The sequence below is a fragment of the Mirounga angustirostris genome, unplaced genomic scaffold (assembly GCF_029215605.1).
Source record: "Mirounga angustirostris isolate CCGP_5_RB_7025 unplaced genomic scaffold, mMirAng1.0.hap1 SCAF_15, whole genome shotgun sequence".
NCBI lineage: Eukaryota > Metazoa > Chordata > Mammalia > Carnivora > Phocidae > Mirounga > Mirounga angustirostris.
The window spans coordinates 32,194,718-32,213,820 of record NW_026991723.1 but is presented as its reverse complement, the minus strand read 5'-3'; the positions used below and the strand labels follow the sequence as shown (position 1 = coordinate 32,213,820).

The following is a 19,103-nucleotide window of genomic DNA, read 5'->3' as shown; positions in this document are numbered from 1 at the left end:
TCAAAAGGCAGTTGGATGACATTTACTCATGAAACTGATACTTACAAAACTGTCTTATCTTTCCTTAACCTAGTCTGGCAAAATGACACATCTCTTGTGAACTTATTTCTTGTGAAAGCATATGGAGTGGGAAGGTGGGATGGAGGGTAAAAGTGTTTTCTTTGAGGATAAAGAAGGATTAACGAGAGTAGTATTTACATAGAGTTCAGTAGGATTAAAACAAAGTGAAGCATCCTCTTAGCTAGTTTGCCATTTTAGAGACTGCTGTATATAGATTTTTCTCTGATATAGTAACAATAAAATCAGGCAATTCTAAGATTTAAGTGACTGAATCCCTGAGAAGATCGTAAAGGAGCCAGACATTTGACCAAGTAGTTAAATTTTTAGCAGAATGATGTATCTTTATGCAGAAGGGCAGAGAAAGAACCATGTAAGGTCATTTGATCTAGAAACTGTCTTTCAGTGTAAGTGCCATACCTGTAGTGGCCCAGCGGGGAAAGTGTAGGATCTGGAATTAGACAGACTGGGTTGTAACCATTCAATGTGAAGCCATGTAGCCTCAGGCAAGTGATCTGTGCATGCCTCAGATTCCTGAGCTGCATGAAAAGCATTTGGTACAATTCCTGGCCAAGAGTAATGCTCAGAAGTCAGAGTTTGTTGTTATTATATGAATGACCTCAAATAGGTCATTTGGTCACCTGCATCCAAGAACTTTTATTATTCCTTCTTAATTATCAAAGAATCCTAATGGGAATGCTGGTTAAAACTGCATCTTTTAGGGGCGCCTGGGTGGCTCAGTCGTTAAGCGTCTGCCTTCGGCTCAGGTCATGATCCCAGGGTCCTGGGGTCGAGCCCCGCATCGGGCTCCCCGCTCTGCGGGAAGCCTGCTTCTCCCTCTCCCACTACCCCTGCTTGTGTTCCCTCTCTCGCTGTATCTCTCTCTGTCAAATAAATAAAATCTTTAAAAAAAAAAAAGAAAACTGCATCTTTTATTACAACTGATACTTTATACTGTTGGGTGAAGGCCTTTTTGTAAGTAGTCTTTTAAGTGACACAAAGGAAAAAACATCAGAGTTAGTAGAGGAGTTTTAGAGAAAAATATAGGTCATGTATTAAGACTTATACCAATATTGGTATAAGGCAATTTAAAAGGGAAAACAATATTTTAATAAGAGAAAGCAGAATTTTAAAAAATATTTTATTTATTTATTTGAGGGGGGGCGGGGAAGGAGTAGAGGGAAAGGGACAAGCAGAAGCTGTGCTGAGCAAGAGTCCAACACTTAAACTGACTGAGCCACCAAGGCACACCAAGAAAGCAGAATTATTTGGTGTAAACACCACAGAAATGTAAAGGGAACAGAAGACTCTCAGAATGAGGCAAGTATTATAATTGGGCAATTCTAACAAAGCCAAAAAAAAATTACGAGGAACCAAACTGGAGGGTAATTGAGTGTTGCTTCGGGATTTTTGAGTTTTCTGCATACAGTACTTAGTATTGCTGGGGGATTGATTCTTATATTTTCATATAGCTGTTTTCATATATATAGTCAAAGAAAACAAAGGTCTTAAACTATAATTGGAACTCTCTTTTGAGATGTTTTCTGTCTGTAATATTTCTCTCTTTCTTATAATCAGGTGAAAATGAAATCCTTACAACTCTGCATGCCATTTCCAGCAAAAACCAGATCTGGAGATCGTATATGGGCATGGGCTATTATAACTGCTTCGTGCCACAGACGATTTTACGGAATTTACTGGAGAATGCAGGATGGTAATGTATTATTAGATTGAAAACAAGAGTACTATGTTTTGATTTGCATGATTCTCCCAGTTTCCCCACACCTCCTTACCCCTTGGAGTGTCAGAACTTATACACTGACATCTACACTCCTGTGTTGTCTCTAACCTCCAAGGACCTACTTGGTTTTCTCTGGCTTGGGAAATTTCCTTACTCAAATGTAGAGGAAATATAGAGTTTCTTTCCACTTTTATTCCCATAAAAAATTTTAGAGCTCTAAAATGTGGATGCTGGTAATCTCGTCCTCTCTAATTTAATGTCTGTTCTGTCTTTGTAAGCATATTGAGCAAGATGTCAACTTGTAGGTGGGCAGATTCAGGGCTTTATTCTTTGGAGACACTGGGATTTTAAGGCTATGTCTTTTTTTTTTTTTAAGATTATGTCTGAGCTTACTCAGTGAGTCAGAATCTTAGTCCATTATCTTCTCAGGATTTTAAGAGTATCCTTTATCACCACCCCCCCCCATATTCTGTACATGACCAATTGAAAAAGCAGATGTAGTAGCAGGTAAATGGAGATTAAAATATCCGGTTTATTACTTAGCACTTTGTAGAGAAAGAGAACATATGTATTCTGTGAACAGGCTCTTCTAGAAGCAGCAAAAGAAAGGGCTGAGCCGCACATCCTCAGGTGTGTGATCTGTTCTCATCCCACATCTCATATGTACAGTAGTTGGCTGTATGACAGAAAGAACAAAACAGAGGTTCACATCTCAACACCTTGGATATTTTTGTCAGGGAGAAGTCCTGGCTCCAAAGACCAGCCCATCTGCTTCTCTGGCCATTGGGAAATATTGTCTGACTGTAGAGGAGGAAAGATGGGGATTCCTGGGCCTTTCTTTTCCTTGTTTTTGGATCAGCATCACTGTATACACCAGCATCTTTAAATTGAAACTTTATTTCAATTGAGAACTTAGTCTCAAAAGGAATGTGTGCACTTATTTCTAGCATAGAAATGGAGTGGGGAGGCAATAATTCCTAGATGACTTTTTTCTTTCAGTTAGTTGGTGTAAGAAATAACCATTTTAACTATGCAAGCATGTATGACAAGTATGCAGAGTCCATTTATTTGGTCCATAAATACAGTATAGTAGTATTTGAGTTTTACAAAACATCAAGTATTATAAATAACCTGAAACTATAACAATTCGTAAAAATTAGCATCTTACACGGATATCCCAGGCGGTGTAAGCTGGAAAGTTGAGTAAATTAACATTGTTTTACATTAATATACACAGTGCCACTTAATATTTATTTATTTATTCAAGATTTTATTTATTTTAGAGATAGAAAGTGTGAATGGGGGAGGGGCAGAGGGAGAGAGAACCGCAAGCAGACTCCACACTGAGCACAGAGCCCGACATGGGCTTGATCCCAGGACCTGAGATCATTCCTTGACCCGAAATCTAGAGTCGGACGCTCACCCAGCTGAACCACCCAGACACCGCAGTGCAAGTTAACATTTAAAAAACAAGTTTCAATGCATAGCACTTGATATAAGGAGTAACTTTAATTTCTAGTACAACCAATATTATGTGAGGACAGAATAAGCAATTGCCTCTGTAATTCAAAGGTATTTAGAGTAAGATGTAAAGATTGTCTTTCAGGTTAGCATATATAAAAAAATCAACATAGTAAAGGGAAGGTAGGCTTCTCTATGGGAAATCATAAATTGCCCCCACATGAGCTTTTGAAATACCCAAGTACATCCTCCACTGCAATAAATCTTAAAAAATTGCTGAACACTTTGCATCTTTTGTAAAATATTTTATTTAATAAATTTTGTTAGATTTAACTTGAGTTCTCAGTGATCAGAATTCTTAGAAATAATTGCCTTATATAAGAGGCTCTCCACCTACCATCATAAGACAGACTATTGAGACATCCATTAGTCCATTTTTTTACCTTAAAAACAGAAAATAGGAAAGTACCTGTGCAAAAAACTCAAAGCTGCCAAAAAATTTTACTGTTTTGTTGTAGTCAACACCTAAAGATAGGGCCCTCTCAGCCTCTGTGCAGGGTGGGAGCCTAACTTCTATGAGCACCAGTTAGCAAACCCAGATGAATTTTTTTTTTAATTAATTGGTTTTTTTTTTTAAGATTTTATTTATTTATTTGAGAGAGAGAATGAGAGACAGAGAGCATGAGAGGGAGGAGCATCAGAGGGAGAAGCAGACTCCCTGCCGAGCAGAGAGCCTGATGCGGGACTCGATCCCGGGACTCCAGGATCATGACCTGAGCCGAAGGCAGTCGCTTAACCAACTGAGCCACCCAGGCGCCCCTAAACCCAGATGAATTTTACACTCCTTCCTGATTTTTGTAATTTTTCATTTCCCTGATTCCACTGAGCTCCTGCTTATGCCCTCCCTGCTCCCTCATTCTCTCCTTAAAACATCAAGCCATCTCTAATACACACACACACACACACACACACACTAATATGCAGACTCATCTAGGAATATGAACTTTTTGACAGTTTTGGCATTTTTTAAAAAGATTTTATTTATTTGAGAGAGAGAGAGTACAAGAGGGAGGGGAGGAGCAGAGGGAGAAGCAGACTCCCCGCTGAGCAAGGAGCCTGACGTGGGGCTCGATCCCAGGACCCTGAGATCATGACCTGAGCCGAAGGCAGACGCTTAACCGACTGAGCCACCCAGGCGCCCTCAGTTTTGGCATTTTGAAAAGTAAACCTGATACCCTATTTAATCTCAAACTTTGCACAAAGTGTTCTTAGTACAGGAATAAACCCACTGTGGCGACTATGACATGTGAACTTATATTCACTTACCATCATACCACCCACAAGCATAACTGGTTTCTGTGCATTTGAGTCTGTGAGGAGTTGATGTGTTTGGCCATCAGTTCAGACCGTCGTCATCTGCTGCCTCAAGTCCAGACCTGTAGTTCTGACGCACAAAGCATTTGTCTAAGGTAGGGCGGTGGTCAGCCTGGATGGATGGGAAGCAAAACAGTCCTGGTTGACCAGAGTGCCTTGTCCTGGATGAAGTTGCTCATGTCCCATCATTACAGGAGCCAGATCTGTTGGCCTGATCACTCCTGCCTTGCCATCCCTGGCCAGAGCTTTTAGTTTCAGTATGCTTCATTTCTTCATCAGTAAGAGAAAGGAAAGAACCATCAAAGAACTAGTTTTTTTGCTTTGGGTGTGTGTGCGAATATATTTGCATTGCTGAGGCTTCTTTCCCACTGTGGTACTGATAAAAGTTTGCATGGTTGAACTCCAAGTTTGATTTCAAAAGGGAATGGCCTTTCTCCTTACAAAATAAGCCTCAAAAGTACATGAATGAGCTGCAGCATTTTAGCTGTCGGAATATTGGCCTGTGGCCTTCACTCTTGGTGGCCATAGAGAATATTCACCGTATTGCTTCCTGGCTGTGAGTGGATGTGTTAATTTACTTTAGGAGCTGCCAGCATTTTGAGAGGAAGACAATGTTGTTTTTGCTTTTCAGTCCTGGTTTTTGGGAGCATTTTAAATATTGCTCCTTTCCATTCACTGAAAGTTGATTTGAACCAGAGGGTAATACTGTACCTCACCAGCACTGATAGGGAGGACTGTGCACATGAGGGTGAGGAGATTTCACAGTATCACCCTTCTGTTCTGAATGGTTTCCATAGAGATGGCACCAACAAATTCCGGTGACGTGAGGTGAAAATAAATGGACAACATAGCTTCAAAAGAATACAAACATTTGGGCTCTTACAAGAAAACTTGCATCAGGTCCAGAATTTTATTTTATGGGGCCCACTGTTAACAAAACTTTGACTGCTGATAGCATCAGTATTTAATATAAAAGGACTTAACATTTTCTTTGTGGCTATTTCTGTTTTGTGTAACTTTGGCACTGGGATTAAAATGAGAGAATCTTATGAATGTTTGTCCTACTGCAATACCTCATTCTTTCTCAATCTCACAAGAAAGTCACAGCCCAAAAGTCATAGAAAATACTGATTATTTTGGGATAAATGTTAATGCCATGTTGAAGATATCAAGCATCCTGTTTGAGCCTGACAAAATGCCTTCTTGGATGTACAGATGCTTTAAAAATATATTAAAATATATCTATAAATAGAAATGAGTTAAATAGTTGAAATATAGAAAATGTAGGGGTGCCTGGCTGGCTTAGTTGGTAGAGCATGTGACTCTTGGTCTTGGCACTGAGATTTTGAGCCCCATGTTGGATGTAGAGATTATTTAAAAATAAAATCTTTTTTTAAAAAAAGAAATACAGAAAATGTAGATCACAGAAACACTTTCTTAATCACCACATTTTGCCTAATTGAGTCAACTAAACCTTTGCATACATGACAGCAGGCCCTCTGTTAGCATTTTTCTCCTGAAATGAGGGTTTGTTAGTGTCCTTGGGCTTCAGACTCACTGGCTGGAGTTTTTTAATAGAGGCTTGTTAAGACCTTTAATACCTGATATTTTAGTGGTGTAGAAAATGGGTAGACTATAAGTAAAAGAAGTGGGATCATATGTTTATTTTTGCAAGAAAACAATTACAAAACTCTCTACCTTTAGAAAGGCTAATCAGCATCAGACTAACTTTGGGCTTATGAAAGTGTTGAGTAAGGTGAGAAAGGTTGGTGAGGGAAGGGAGTATTAAATCTCAAAGTCTGTTATCAAAGGAACAGTGCAGTCTCAGGTATGGAGGACTGTGCTTGGGAGGTTTGGGTTTTTTCCTGTAGGTAATGGGGAGCCATCTCCATTTAAGCAGGGAAGTCAAATACTACACACTTCTGCACCACAGATATTCAGTAAGTTCCTATTTTAAGCACAGCATTAGGGCAGTAAGGCAACAAAGATGAAGGGGTGGATATGGGACATTGGAAGGAAGACTAATGGGAATTGATCATGATTTGGGCTCAAAAGACCTGCAGTTTCTACTTTGAGAATTGGCACAGCATTGAAGGAATAAGAATTTTTAGGAAGAGAAACTAGTTTGTTTGGGGATCTAGTTGGAGGAAGAATAGGCAGTGTGAAGCTGACATGAGATGTGATAAATTTTCAGAAAAAAACCCTTTCCAAATACAAATATCTAATAATATCTGAACAGAACTACGAGTGAATCCTCTTAAAGATCAAAACAGAGGGGGAAAAAAACCTTTTTAAGACAACGAATATTTGGGCAGGATTTTACCGTTCCACATGCTTTGTATATATTAACCTCCTTTGAGTGCTAAGAACCTATGATATAGGTGATGTTATCTTCATTGATCACCAGGAGAAATTGGAAGAGAGAGATTTAGTTACTTGTCCCAATTCACAGGTAGTACATTAAAGAATTAAGGTTGAAACCCAGGGCTTCTTAGTACTAGTATCATGATAATGCAGGGAAATCTGTGAATCACTATACTACTTAAGAGAGTTACGTATAGGGTATGATATTTCTGGAGAGGAACATGGCAATATCTGAGAACCTTAAAATTAATTATCATATACAATTCAGAATTCCACTTCCAGGAATTTATCTGAAGGAAATAAGACAAAGAGAAGGCTGTTCACTGTTACACTAGTTCTGATATTTAAAACCAAAAGTAATATTTAATTTGAGGGGACTTAAATAAATTATGGTAAATAAGATGATTTAATGCCACATAACAATTAAAATTATGTTGTGGAACAGTATTAAAGTTATTAGAAATTGTCCATGGCATAATGTTAAGAAATAAAATCAGGGCAGAAGACTTTACATAGAGTATAATCTTATTTTAAATATAAATATGATTATGATATAGAAAAGAGTAAATTAATTACCTATTGTGGTAATCATCTAACAAAATATGTATATCAAATCATATCATTTATTTTATTTTATTTATCTTATTTTATTAAGTAGACTCCACACCCAATTGAACACACTACCCTAAAATTAAGTCGGATGCTCTACTGACGAGCCACCCAGGTGCCCTTGTACACTTTAAATATATATTGTTTTGTTGATTATCTCAATAAAGTTGGAGAAAAAAAGGATCTTAAAGAAAAGTCACAAATCAGCAAGTGGCAGACAGCACAACAGAAAGATGGGCAGGATAGTTGAGTGTGTCTTTCACAAAAGAAAAAAAAAAAACATTGAAAAGAAAGCATGTAAATGGTAACTGTTGTTATCTTGGAGTTTTGGGATAATAGGTGATTTTATTGTCTCCACAGCTACCTGAGTTTTCTAACTTTTTACAATAAACAGGTGTAAGATAATCAGAAAAAGGTTGTAAATAAGTTCCTGACGCAGAAAATGGTTAATAAATGGTAGCTGAGGTCTTTTACATTCAGAATACAATAAAAAGAAAGTAAAAATTACTTTTAATCTTACCACCCAGAGAAAAAACACTGTTTACACTTTGGTTCATTTGTTTTTACAAATTTACAAAAATGGGATCATGGTATTTGGCACTGTACATTTTAAATATATATCAGGAGCATCTCCATGTCAGAAATTATTCTTTTATACATCATTTTCAATAAATGTGTAGTATTATGTATGCATAGTGTCTATTTAATTGTTTTCTTTTCGATGGACACTTAGTTTTGTTGCTCTTCTATTGTTGTTACTAATTTTTCAATATTCCAGGCTGTGATGAATTCTCTGGAATATTGCTCTCTCTATTCCTATTGTATTTTCTGTGTCTATGGGTATACTGAATCTTTCCCATTTATTGGATGGACTAGCTAATATGTGTATGCTCGGGTGTGTGCATGAGCAAGTTTGTGTGTCTGTCTATATGTAAAATAATGACTCTGAGTAAAATGAAAGCTTCATGTTAGCCAGGCAATCTAAGCATGTCTTTGTGGTGTCAGGCTATGCTGTGTGTGAAAGTCTTATCTGATGTGAGGTCACAATTACTCCTTGTCTTTGCCTTTTGTATGACCCCAATTCTACTCGGATTCCTTTTCTACTTTGCCTACAACATGTATTGTGTGCCTCATTCATTCCAGTTCACCACCCACTTAGAATTTGGCAAACTGATTTACAGTTGCTAAGCCAGGCTGTTCAAGGAGTTAACTGAAGCAAAAATGTACTCTGCTGTACACACACACAACTATGCCAATAAAAGTTTCGGGAAGACTATTTCAAAGTCTTGACATTTTACTGCTTGGTAAGGCAAGTTTCCCCACCCACTCCCCCTCAAATATATGAAGTATTAATTTCAAAGCCTTCAAAAAGGAAAGAGAAAGGATAGAAATATCCTGCACATGATTACCAGAGCAAGACAGAAAGGGATAAGGCTTGAAAAAAAAAGCCTAAATTTTTTCCTAATACTTTTCTGGCTTAGAAGAACAAAAACAATAGAATTATGAAACCATGTCAATCACGTGTGGGAGCATGGACCCCAGTCTGACCCATTTTGGTAGAGTGAATGGATTCTTGGTGAAAAGATAGCAGCTGTGTCACAAGTCCTCTATTATACCACCTGATTTTATTTTCTTTAAAATATTTATCACTCTGAAATGATTTCATTTATTTATTGTCTCTTTTTCCCCATTACAGTATACTCTTGAGATCAGGGACTGTTATCCATTTGCTTATGATGTATCGTCAGCAGAACCTATCCTAGTTCTTGTCACTTACAGGCATGCAGTAATATTTGTAGGATGAGTGAATGAAGGAATGAAAAAAAAGTATGAAGGCACTAACTGTGTTAACTCAAATACCTAAAGAAATATTTGTGGCTAATAACTAGAGGATATAATATTAAAACTCATGTCTATACTGCCTTCTAACCATTTATATCCTTGAATTTTGAGTTAACTTTTGCAGACTCTTAATAACTGAATAGTCAGGATTCTTTTTTTTTTAAGATTTTATTTATTCATTTGACAGAGAGCACACAAATGGGGAGCATCAGGCAGAGGGAGAGGGAGAAGCAGGCTTCCCCCCGAGTGGGGAGCCCGATGCGGGGCTCAATCCCAGGACCCTGGGATCATACCTGAGCTGAAGGCTGACTCTTAACCGACTGAGCCACCCAGGTGCCCCTGAATAGTCAAGATTCTTAAATAGACCTCTGTTAATTTCCTAGGAGTACATAGAATTCCTCCTGCTTAGTATTAAACAAAGATCCCCATAAAACAACAGTTTGAGTATTAGATAGTAGATTCTTAGATGCTTTCCTGTTGTGGACTGTGATTGAGATAGGTTTTTAGCTAGCAGAAAGATAACAGGAAGTAAAATTTCTGTTTATATTACCATAGGTAAGCTCAAGTGGATTTTAAGAACCAGCTTACAATAAAACACATATGATAAGGTTATTAAAATAGAAATGTAAGATTAAGAAGTACCTTAAAGAGATAGAAAGAAACATAAGTACTGAATATGCCCAAACAAAAGATAATATTGTTACTGTGATTTAAGTCTGAGCTTCCTTACTGATATATAATTCTCAAGGGAAGCTGACTGATCCACAGTTCTCAAAGAACACAAAAACTTAAATTTCAATTACTGAATTCCAAAGTGAAGACATTTTGTACACTTTTCTGAATAGTGGAGTCACAGTTTGGACATGGCCTTTTGTGTCTTTCATAGGATCACCCAGTATACTCCATACCAGCCAGAAGTGTCTCAGGGGAGACTGGAGAGTTTACTAAACTACCAGACCATGGTGTGCGACATCACAGGCATGGACATGGCCAACGCGTCCCTGCTGGATGAGGCCACAGCGGCCGCAGAGGCGATGCAGCTGTGCCACAGGTGAGAGGCCCACAGGGCGAGGGACATCCTCCAGTATCTCCCGCTGTGCGGGCGGGACTAGCCCTTCAGTGCCCTGTAACTCACCTCTTCTCACACGCACACGCACACACGCGCGCGCGCACACAGTAGCATTATACCAGTCAGCTGAGAGAACAAAAAAATCTGAAAAAATAGTGGCTTTTAAAGCCACTGTTGTTTACCATTTAACATTACATAAGAAAAACATTTGGCTCTCCTCATCCATAGTGTTAAGTTCAGGGATGTTACAGGAGCTCTGAGATAGTATCAGGTTCCTCTCTTTCTGTGCCATCTTCAGTGTGAGGCCTTTGTCCTCATGGTCGCAAGATGACTGCTGGGGCTTTAACTATGACCTCTGCACCCATGAAGAAGGACAGGGGCAAGGGTGCTGCTAGCTAATTAAGTCCTCTTGAAAGAGTTTTTTGGCAACTTGCACTCAGCAACTTTATGCTTCATTGACCACCCATACCTACAAATGACCTGGGGAAATGCAGTTTTTATTAGATGGGCACACTGCTGTGCCCTACGTATTAGGGTTCTATTACTATTGGTAAAGGGGAGAATGGATATTGGGTAAGAACTGGCAGTCTGTACTGTAATACACAAATGCCATCTTTCATGAAGCATATTGTTTTAGGTTGTATTTAAATGTTTTAGACCTTGTTTTCTTGTATTTAACAATATATTGTGAGAAGATTTGCCTTAGTCAGCTTTCTAGGACATGGCTTTTATTGACTACCTGGTAGTACTCACTTGCACGAAAGTACCCCAATTTATGTAACTTCACCTCTATTGTTATACATTCACCTTGATACCATCTTTTCCTGTTACAGATGCTATTGTTTTACATCTTTAGAATCAATTTTGTCAAAAGTTCTGATGATTTCCTGAGGATGCATTTCTAGAAGTAGAATTGCTGGGTCATGGTATATAGTTAACAATTGCTCTCCAGTTCCCCATTTTCCTTTGTTCTTGGCCTTGTGAGTACTTTTGAGCTTACCTTCCTAGTAGGGTTCACATGTAGATGTCATCTGGTTGGGAAATCCGCCCATATTCACGGTGTGTCTGTGAGGTTTTGTGCCTCTGGCTCTGAATGCCCATGTAACTCTCTTTTTTGGCTTCCAGATACTTAGGGATGGTTAAATTGGTTCTGGTACCAAGTCCAATGTGTGCATCGAGGTTTTCCCCACACCAACAAATAATTCTTTAACAGCAGCAGGATGTCCAAGACTTCAACTCAATTCTGACACAATCTATCTGGAGATAGCATCAGATTCCAGGGGTTGAGGGTTCAGTCTTACGAGACTGCCCTGCCCCCCTGACTCACTTCACCACACCCCACTTCATATGTCAGTGGCGAGCCCACGTTATTTCCTTTGCTTCTGCATGCCTGGCTATAAACCAGATGTTTCCAGGACACCCTCCTCAAGTTCATTTAATTTGCTAGAGCAACTCACAGAACTCAGAAACATTACTTACTAGATCACTGGTTTATTATTAAAGGAAAAAACAAGAATAGCCAAATGGGAGTGATACATAAGGCAAGGTATGTGGGAAAGGCGTGGAGCATCCATGCTCTCTTAGCTACACCATTCGCCTCCAATCTCCACCCATTCATCGACCCGAAGTTCTCCAAATGCCGTCCATTATGGTTTTTTATGGAGGCTTCATTACATAGGCAAAATTGATTAAATCATTGGCAATTGGCTGTTGGTTTTTTTTTTTTAAATATTTATTTATTGACAGAAAGAGATAGCGAGAGAAGGAACACAAGCAGGGGGAGAGGGAGAGGGAGAAGCAGGCTTCCCGTGGAGCAGGGAGCCCGATGCGGGGCTCGATCCCAGGACCCTGGGATCATGACCTGAGCCAAAGGCAGACGCTTAACGACTGAGCCACCCAGGCGCCCATTGGCTGTTGGTTTGACCTCCAACCCCTCTTCCTTCTGAGGTTGGGAGGTGGGACTAAAAGTTCCAGCCCTCTAATCACAGGGTTGGCTCCTCTGGCAACCAAACCGCATTCATGGACATTCTCCAAAAGTCACCTAATTAACATAAAAAAAGACATCTTTACATTCTCCACAGTTAGGAAGTTTGGGGAGCTACGAGCCAAGAACTGTGGAGGAAGACTAAATATAAATGAAAATATGAAATATTTTGATATTGATATATTAAAAATTTGGTCATGACCAAATATATATTTCTTATAAATCACAACATTGCCGTAGTGAACCCCAAACCTCCTTAGCAGGTATGAAAACCTCTAAATTTCCAGCCACAGGTTATTCTGCTTCCCAAGCAGCCTTAGAGGTGGGCTTAGGCTCTTCCTCCTGATCCTGGGTAGACAGCCAGAAAGGAATGCTTCTCTATTCTCAGCTTTTCACATTTTCATCTTATCTCATCCTTATCCACCTTCTTGCTGCTTTCTCATCTCCCTCTGCCTCTCTTTCTTAAGAGCTTCCATTTCACACTTGGAGAAGCTGAGGCCTTTCTGGTTGATGGTTCGGGGATTTGGTCCTGAACTGATTTGAGTTAATGAGCTATAGCTCTGCAAATGCTTGATTTGCTCTGCAAATGCTAAATCTACTTCCTCTCTCTTAATTCTCATATCTTCAGGCCTGCATTTAATTTGAAAAGCAGCCTTGTGGTTTTTATCTTTGGAAAGATAAATAAAATAATAATAAAAATTAAAATAGCAGTGTTTTTGTTTCCATCTTAGGTCGTTTAGGCTCAGATGGCTCTTTTCTCCCAATTTATTTAGATTCACACTGTGAAGAGCATTGTGCTTTGGATAATTAATAGCTTTTTTTATCTATACAACTCTACCTAATCCTCTATTAAATTTATGTTTATTATAAAAATACCTGTTCAGAGTGGGAAAAATATGCAAACAGTAGAAAACATAATGAAGTGAACATACTGTTTCTCAGTCCTGTTCCATTGAGAAAGCTGTTGTTAATTGTGTATCTTTCTGGGAAATTAAATGCATAGCACAATGTACATGTGTTCCCCACCCTTTTTACCCAGATGTGCTCATGATACATGCACTGTTATGTATCCTGTTAAAAAACAAAATTCAACCAAGCATATTTGAAGATCTAATTGGCTTTATTATTAAATGATTCATAAATTGGGCAGCATTCTATCTAGCAGGTAGAAAGTCTCCCTGAGGAGTTGTACAAAATGAAAGGTTTTTTTATAGGAAGGAAGGTGGGGCAAGAATGTGATAAGCAAAAGAAAAGAAAGATTTGTTTCAGGCAAGATCACCTTCCCTTAGGGGGAATGACAGGGGGTCTTATTATACAGATGACCTCTTCTAGCCTTTGGTGGATGGAGAAAGCTCATGTGACAGATCACCTCCTTTGTGCTTATCGGAAAATTCCTGACTCACAGGTTAAGACTACATTTCTGGAGGAGGTTGAAACCGCAATTAGCTTAGGTATTAAGCCCTGGTTTGGTGACTGGGCACGGCCCAAGAAACACCATTTTGGGCCTATGGTTTTCTTTTTAACAATCTCCATCAGTTTCGTTTCCTGAAATCAGGAACTTTTAGAAAACTCCCAGCATTTAGGTCCTTCAGTAGCTGTGTGGTCCTGCCCATGTCACTTCTCTGAGTCCTTTTCATCCTCTGTCGAATGAGGACATTTGGCTTAGATAAGCTTCTTTGGCAGTAAAATTCTCAGATGTTTTTTATTTCAAGAGTTAGTTTTTAATTCTACTTGTACCCCATCACTATCCTGTTTTTATTTCTTTTAACTTAGCATATTTAAAATAAATTTAAGCCGGTTTAAGATTGATTTTGCTAAATGGGGTTGGAATGGTGTTTTTTTTTTTTTTAAAAAAAACACCCAAATTCAGCTGAGTAAATTTGAAGATCTAATTGGCTTTATTCAATGATTCATGAATCGGACAGCATCCCCTCTAGCAAATAAAGGAGCGACAAAGGGCTACAGAAAGGGAAAGGATTTTTTTTTAACATCTGATTTAATTTTATTTTTTTCAAGTTTCTATTTAAATTCCAGTTAGTTAAGATACAATGTAATATTAGTTTCAGGTGTGAAATTTAGTAATTCATCACTTACATACAATACCCAGTGCTCATCACAAGTGCCCTCCTTAATACCCATCATCTATTTAGCCCATTCTCCACCCACCGCTCCTCCAGCAACCCTCAGTTTGTTCTCTGTGGTTTGGAGTCTGTTTCTTGGTTTACTTCCCTTTTTTTTTTTCTCCTACGTTCATCTGTTTTGTTTCTTAAATTCCACATATGAGTGAAATCATATGGTATTTGTCTTTTGCTGAGTGACTTATTTGGCTTAGCATAATACTCCCTAGCTTTAGTCACATCATTGCAAATGGCAAGATTTCATTCTTTTTTTTTAAATTTAATTTAATTTAATTTTTTAAAGATTTTATTTATCAGAGAGAGAGAGAGAGAGAGAGAGCACAGTCGGGATCAGCAGACAGAGGGAGAGGGAGAAGCAGGCTCCTCACTGAGCAAGGAGCCCCATGTGGGACTCGATCCCAGGACCCTGGGATCATGACCTGAGCTGAAGGCAGACGCTTAACCGGCTGAACCACCCAGGCGTCCCAAGATTTCATTCTTTTTTATGGCTGAGTAATATTCCAGTGTGTGTGTGTGTGTGTGTGTGTGTGTGTGTGTGTGTGTATACAGATCACATCTTCTTTATCCATTCATCAGGCAATGGACAATTGAGCTGTTTCCAATTGTTTTCCAACAATTGGCTATTGTTGATAATGCTGCTGTAAACATTGGGGTGCGTGTACCCTTTGAACCAGTATTTTTGTATCCTTTGGGTAAATACCTAGTAATGCAATTGCTGGATTATAGGTTAGTTCTATTTTTAAATTTTTGAAGAACCTCCATGCTGTTTTCCAGAATGTCTGCACCAGTTCGCATTCCCACCAACAGTGCAAGAGCGTTCCTCTTTCTCCACATGCTTGCCAAGACCTGTTGTTTCCTGTGTTGTTGATTTTAGCCATTCTGACAGGTGTGAGATAATATCTTTTTACAGTTTTGATTTGTATTTCTCTGATGATGAGTGATGTTGAGCATCTTTTCATGTGTCTGTTGGCCACCTGGATGTCTTCTTTGGAAAAATGTCTATTCATGTCTTCTGCCCATTTTTTAACTGGAATATTTGCTTTTGGGGTGTTGAGTTTTATAAGTTCTTTATATATTTTGGATGCTAACCCTTTATCAGAGCATTTGCAAATGTCTTCTCCCATTCAGTAGATTGCCTTTTAGTTTTGTTGATTGTTTCCTTAGCTGTGCAGAGGCTTTTTATCTTGATGAAGTTCCAGTAGTTCATTTTTGCTTTTGTTTCCCTTGCCTCAGTTGACATATCTAGTAAGAAGTTGCTTTGGCCAATGTCAAAGAGGTTACTGCCTGTGTTCTTCTCTAGGATTTTTGTGGTTTCATGTCTCATATTTAGGCCTGTCATCCATTCCGAACTTATTTTTGTGTATGGTATAAGAAAGTGGTCCAGTTTCATTCTTTTACATGTTGCTGTCCAATGTGAAAGGGAAAGGTTTTTATTTTATTTTATTTTTTATTTTTTTAAGGATTTTATTTATTTGAGAGAGAGAGAGAATGAGAGAGAGAGAGAGCATGAGGGGGGGAGGGTCAGAGGGAGAAGAAGACTCCCCACTGAGCAGGGAGCCCAATGTGGGACTCGATCCCAGGACTCCAGGATCATGACCTGAGCCGAAGGCCGTTGCTTAACCAACTGAGCCACCCAGGCACCCTATTTTTTATTTTTTTAAGATTTTCTTTATTTGAGAGACAGAGGGAGAGAGCATGAGCAAGGTGAGGGACAGAGGGAGAAGGAGAAGTAGACTCCCCACTGAGCAGAGAGCCCAGCTGTGGGGCTTGATCCCAGGACTCTGGGATCATGACCTGAACCGAAGGCAGCCTCTGAAAGGGAAAGGTTTTTAAAGGGGGTGTCAAGGAAGTCATAAACAAACAAAAAAGGGATTATTTAGAGCAAGGTCACTTTCCTTTGGGGGACAAAAAGAGTCTTATTAGGTGAATTACCTCATTGGTGCTTACCAGGAAATTCTAGACTGACCAGTTAAGATTATATTACTGGGGAAGGTTGAAACTATAATCAGGTATGTATGAAGCCCCAGTTTGGTGACATGAACCTAGCACAAGTGACTCCATTTTGGGCCTATGGTTTTCTTTTCAAGAACGGAAATTGGATTTCAGTAGAATTCTGCTCAGTAGAATTAAGGACTCATTTTTTACATTGTGCTCAGAGTTTCCCTAAGTACCACCTTTGCTTTGCATTCTTAGAAGATACTTTGATTTCTTTAATGTTCATGTTTGAATGTGATTTTCCTTTTCAACAGGCACAACAAGAGGAAGAGATTTTTTGTTGACCCGCGTTGCCACCCACAGACAATAGCTGTCGTCCAGACTCGAGCCAAGTAATTAATTTCATTCATATTTTGAACTCAGGGATAATATATATCATGCTCATCACCGTTGCTTCTCTCTCTTACTTCCAAACTGGTTGGAGGTGAATCTGGTTTAAATTGAGGTTGTTCAGTTTCGCTTTCCTTCCCACTTTCTTCCTGAGATCTTGCCTAGTAAGTAAAATGTGTCAGAATTGAGAGAATACAGAAGTGGCCTTAGTTGCCTTTGCTTTATATTGAGTAACCATGTTGTTTGTTTGTTTGTTTGTTTTAATTAAAAATATTAAAATAATTTCAGCAATGTTTTGGAAGGCTTGAGAAGTAGAGGGAAAAATGGAATTCTCACACAGTTGTTAGAGTTTAGTGTGTGCAACTGCAAACATAGTTTATAAAGGATCCATATAAAGCCTAGGTGTGGTATGATATAGACGAAAGCAAGCGTACTGTATTTGTTTAGTGCTGTAATCAGATAAAAACAGCACAGCTATCACCTGCCAGTGTGTCTGTTTGCTCTCTTCTTGTAAGAACGGGGCAATATTCCCCAACCCCATACCACCATCCCTTCAGAAGGGGTATTCTCACATAGAATTGGAACTGGGTGGTTAAGAAAGGTCTTTCTCTTTGTCTTATTGATGGTTTTCCATTCACCTAAAACTGATCTCAGGTGAAAGTGGTGACTGCTCTGTAGTTGTAGGAATTGGTTCTTTAGTCCTAGGAAGCCATGTTCCTGACCCTCTCAGGAGCAGGTTCTGGCAAGAAAGGGGGGAATGGGTGTGATAAGCGTGGAAGAGAGAAACAGAAGCCAAGCTGTTGGAAGCACTCAAGATGGTGTGACGTTCTGTTACCAATGAAAGGTCAGGTGTGAGATGGGTGTGTGTGTGTATCAGGATGAGGTGGGGGTGGGGGGCAATGAGGAAGGACACTGAATATGGGCACGCTATCACTGAAAATAAATTGTAAGGGGTTTTATTTTCTCTTGAAAACCAAAAGCATGATTGCTCTTTGTCTTCTGTCTTTCCAGATACAATGGCGTTCTCATTGAGCTGAAATTACCCCATAAAATGGACTTCAGTGGAAACAATGTTAGTGGAGTGCTCTTCCAGTACCCAGACACCGAGGGGAAGGTGGAAGACTTCACAGAGCTTGTGGAGAGGGCCCATCAGACTGGGGTAGGCAAATCTCTCCTTGTGGGGGTCCATGGAGGTATGTCCCAACTTTGAATTACGATTTTTTGATGCATCTTAGTTTCCATAACTGTATCACCTAGAATGGTAAAGCACTCTCCTTCCTGCCTCCTTTTCTTGAGTTTATTTTGTTCATTAATTTCTGGCGCATAGTAAGCACTCAGTAATTTTTTAAAAAAAGATTTTAATTTATTTGAGAGAGAGAGAAAGAGCCTGAGCAGGGGGAGGGGCAGAAAGAGAGGGATTAAATAGGCCCCCTGCTGAGTGGGGAGCTTGATGTGGGGCTCGATCCCAGGGCCCTGAGATCATGACCTGAGCCACCCAGGTGCCCCTCAGTAAATATTTTTGAATGAATCAGTGAGTAAATGGAATTCACAGGGTATGAAACAACCCTGTCTGTCTGCTTATATTGCAGGTAATTTGCTATTCTCTCACTGCTCCCTGGGTGAAGGTGACAACTACCACCACTTTCTCTCTTGTGTCCTTTCTAGAGCCTGGCCTGCTGTGCTACCGACCTTTTAGCTCTGTGTATCTTGAGGCCTCCTGGAGAATTTGGGGTAGACATTGCCCTAGGCAGCTCACAGCGATTTGGAGTGCCACTGGGCTATGGCGGACCACATGCAGCCTTTTTTGCTGTTAGAGAAAGCTTGGTGAGGATGATGCCCGGGAGAATGGTGGGGGTAACAAGGTAATGAAGCTCATGTTTCTCCCCTTTGATTGTGTTATTATTTTCCCTGTTTCTTCTTCTGATTACAAAAGTTGTTGATTTCTCTCTGAATTTAACTGGGCCATGCACAATAATTTACAACATACTTGTATTCAAGTCACATAAGTGAATTTAATTAGGTTGACAAAAGCATTGAAAGACTGGACATTTTAGGTGGTTTTATATCTCACCACTTTCATTCTCAAATGCATTGTCATGCCACACAGGTAAAAGACAAGCACAGTGAGAGATTACCATG

The 19,103-nt window shown here is 39.3% G+C and overlaps 1 protein-coding gene across 2 annotated transcripts in view; it reads left to right on the top strand.

Moving 5' to 3' along the window:
• GLDC (glycine decarboxylase) overlaps positions 1–19,103 on the top strand; it is a 99,164-nt gene that overhangs the window by 19,242 nt on the left and 60,819 nt on the right. For both annotated transcript variants that reach the window (XM_064578948.1, XM_045882399.3), the window contains exons 3-7: positions 1,636–1,771; positions 10,335–10,499; positions 16,889–16,966; positions 17,976–18,123; positions 18,630–18,826. In XM_064578948.1, coding sequence (XP_064435018.1) covers positions 1,636–1,771; positions 10,335–10,499; positions 16,889–16,966; positions 17,976–18,123; positions 18,630–18,826 — 724 coding nt within the window. The remainder of the gene's footprint in view (positions 1–1,635; positions 1,772–10,334; positions 10,500–16,888; positions 16,967–17,975; positions 18,124–18,629; positions 18,827–19,103) is intronic.